General features: G+C 48.7%; 1 protein-coding gene across 1 annotated transcript in view; it reads right to left on the bottom strand.

The window, feature by feature from the left end:
• The window catches only part of LOC106815579 (homeobox protein Meis1-like), a 57,984-nt gene that overhangs the window by 53,000 nt on the left and 1,633 nt on the right, over positions 1–3,351 (bottom strand). Inside the window, exon 2 of the mRNA XM_014820050.1 lies at positions 485–626. Coding sequence (XP_014675536.1) covers positions 485–626 — 142 coding nt within the window. The remainder of the gene's footprint in view (positions 1–484; positions 627–3,351) is intronic.

Genomic DNA, 3,351 nt, shown 5'->3' with positions numbered 1-3,351 from the left:
CTCTCTTCTGTCTATCCTTTTTTTCTCTCCCCCTCTCTCTTTCTATTTCTTTTTCTCTTTTCTCTCTCTGTCTATCTGTCTCTCGGTCTCTCTCACCCCCCTCTCTCTCTCTCCTGTCTATCCTTTTTTTTTTCTCTTTCTCTCTCTTTCTATATATATATATATCTCTCTTCCTATCTCTCTACCACCCCCTCTTTTTATTCCTACACCTCTCTCCCCCTCTTTCCCTACCGCCGTGTCTACTAGTTTTGTATTCCAGGCGCGTAGCATATCTGACAACAATAGAAACTGGCTATGTCCGGGGCCCGAAGTCTTTAAAATTCATGATCTCGTTTCATTTGTTGATCTACAGTATACGAGAGTCAACTCCGTCTGTCCGTCCGTCAGTCAGTCAGTATGTCAGTCAGCCAGTTGTTCGCGTCGGTGACACGACACGTCGGGATGACGGAACGTCGGCATAGCGCGTAGGGGGATGGATGCTCACCTGTTTAGCGAAGACGGCGATGTCCTCGTTGAAGGATTCCGACGAGCAGACGTCGCCGCCGGCGACTCCCGGCTCCCGCGGGGTGCACGTCGCCAGCTCGCACTTCTCAAATATGAGCGCCAGCAGCGGGAAGAGCGGATGCCTGCGAGAAACGCATTATGCTAACTCGGTTACGGGCTGACAGCCAGGCACGCACATTGTACGCACACGCACGCACGCATGCACGCACGAACGCACGCACGTAGGCCTACACGCGCGCGTACAAACACGATGCCGCGATTTTTTCCCGCGCGGGTAGGAAGGAAAATTTAATAAACTTTACGGCCCGAGCGCGGGGCCGACACGGAGCTCTCGCTCGCGCGCGCTCTCAACCCGTAATTTATTACGATTGCTTAATTTTTAATGTCAAACATTTCCGACGGAGAATATTTTTAACTCTCCGAAGTCCGCAATGATTTTTTTTAAATTTATTTACGACGAAAGAATATGCACGCACTCGTGAATTATTTACGGCAGAGATGATGCTTGCCCCTCCAGTCTTCGGATATTAGCGGGCAACGGAAAATGATAAGCCGATGTGAGCGCTGCGCATCTCCCGACGAAATAATAGAATTAAATGCGGGAAAACCGGGTGATACAGCGTGAAGGCCGCACGCCTAGCACAGGGGCTGTGTGCGCGATCTCTCTCTTAATCTCTCTCTCTCTCTCCTCTATCTCCCTCTCTCTCCCTCTCTCTCTCTCTCTCTTTCTCTCGCTCTCTCTCTCTCTCTTTCTCTCTTTCTCTCTCGCTCTCCTCTCCCTCTCTCTATCTCTCTCTCTATCTCTCTCGCTCTATCTCTCTCCCTCTCTTTCTCGCTTTCTCTCGCTCTCTCTCGATCTCTCTCAATCTCTCTCTCCCTCGCTCGCTTGCTCTCTTCGTGCGTGTGCTCGCGTTGTGAGTTACAGCAAGTGAGCAGTCACATATGTATTAGTTATAAATCCGGGTGTTCGCGGACGAGCCGAAATTTCGGCGCCCGGCGCGGCCGGTGGGGATAGCGAGGGATTGTTAGCGAGGTAAGTTCCTGCCTATAACACATTAACGTGTGGCGAGGAGTATTCCGAGAGAATTATTCGGCCGTAGAGTGTAGCTAGCGCGAAATATTTAGTAAAGGAATGTTTTATAATTAGCAGTAGAATGCAGCATGCAAGTAAATTTCGGAAAGAAAATTTAGCGAGGAATATTTTATAATTGGTAGTATAATGATTTAGCACGCAAGTATATTTAGCCAGAAATAATATTTCGCAAGGAATATTTAGCGTGGAATATTTTATAATCGGTAGTGGAATGCAGCGCGCACTCATATATAGTAAGGAATATTTTGGGAGGAATATTTTATAACTGGTAGCAGAATGCAGATGACAAGTATATTTAGCGAGAAATATTTTATAATTGATAGTAGAATTTAGCTCACAATTATTTTTAGCGGTGGAATATTTATTGTTAGTGCGTACCTTGCAAGGAATTCTTTAGCGATTACTATTTTATTATTGGTAAAATAATGCAGCTAGCACAGGGAATATTTAGCGAAACATATTCTCTAATAGAACACAACTATTAAAGAATATTAAGCGATAATTAATTGGCAGTATAATTCAGCTGGCAAGTAATATTCGGTGAGAATTTAGTTTATAGTAGAATGCAGCAAGCAAGGAGTATTCATCCCCCAAAAAGGTTAGTATAGAACGACAAGCGAGGGGAAGGAGAAAGATGGAGTGAGAACAGTAATCCGTGCCACCGGATTCGATTCACCAACGGGAAATCGTTAGCAAGAACTGCACTAAAGATGTAGCTTTCTCTGCGTGGTTCGCAGTAAACAAGATGGCCAGCGTTGCTACATCGCATTGCAAACGGCCACCGAGCCGTACTTTGACTATAAGATCAGGCAGGGCATTAATTTGCTGGCCATTAATTTAGCAATTCATCAGCGCGGGCGATGATCAACGATTCCTATGGCCGTCGACGCGGCGTGCGAAGAAAGTTGGCGAATAAATTATTCAAATTGGCGTTTCGTAGATGAAAATTATCGAATGCAGTGCCACTGGGCGGGTACGCCTTGCGTGAGCCGGTGCTTTCAACTCGTGGGGCTCTCTCTCTCTCTCACTGTCCCTTCCCCTCTCTCTCTCTCTCTTAACAGCTTTCTCTCGCTGCGCTGCCGCCCTCTCGTACTCTCTCTCTCTGTAGTTGTTGCTGAGAACGCGATAGAGAAAGAAGGAGACGAAGAGAGAAAGACAGAGCACAGAGAGAAAGACAAGAGAAGAGCAGACAGACTCAACGCACACACGGCGCCGCCCGCACGCACCCCGCAGCACGCGGCACGCGTCAACATACCGCACGCACACGACAGCACACACCACCACACACACACACACACACACACACACACCACCAACACACACACACACACACACACAGCACACCACCACACACACAGAAAAAACACACACACATCACACACACACACACACACGACACACACGCAACACAGCACACCCCACGACACCGGCGCAGCGCCGCACACACAGCAGCACACACACACACACACACACACACCACACACACACACCCATACACACATGCGGCGCGCGTACGCCCCCCCCCCCACACGCGCAGGCGCGGCACACACACAGCCGCACACACACACACACACGACAGACAACACACACAGCACACACGCACACACAACACAACAAACAAACAAAAAACGCCACCGCACGCACACACACACATACACACACACAACACCACACACCCACAACACCACCACACACACACACACACACACACACACACACACGACTACACACACACACACACAACGCGCGGCGCG

The sequence above is a fragment of the Priapulus caudatus genome, unplaced genomic scaffold (genome assembly GCF_000485595.1).
Source record: "Priapulus caudatus unplaced genomic scaffold, Priapulus_caudatus-5.0.1 Scaffold1151, whole genome shotgun sequence".
NCBI classification, from domain to species: Eukaryota; Metazoa; Priapulida; class Priapulimorpha; order Priapulimorphida; family Priapulidae; genus Priapulus; species Priapulus caudatus.
This window is presented reverse-complemented; position numbering and strand designations above follow the sequence as displayed.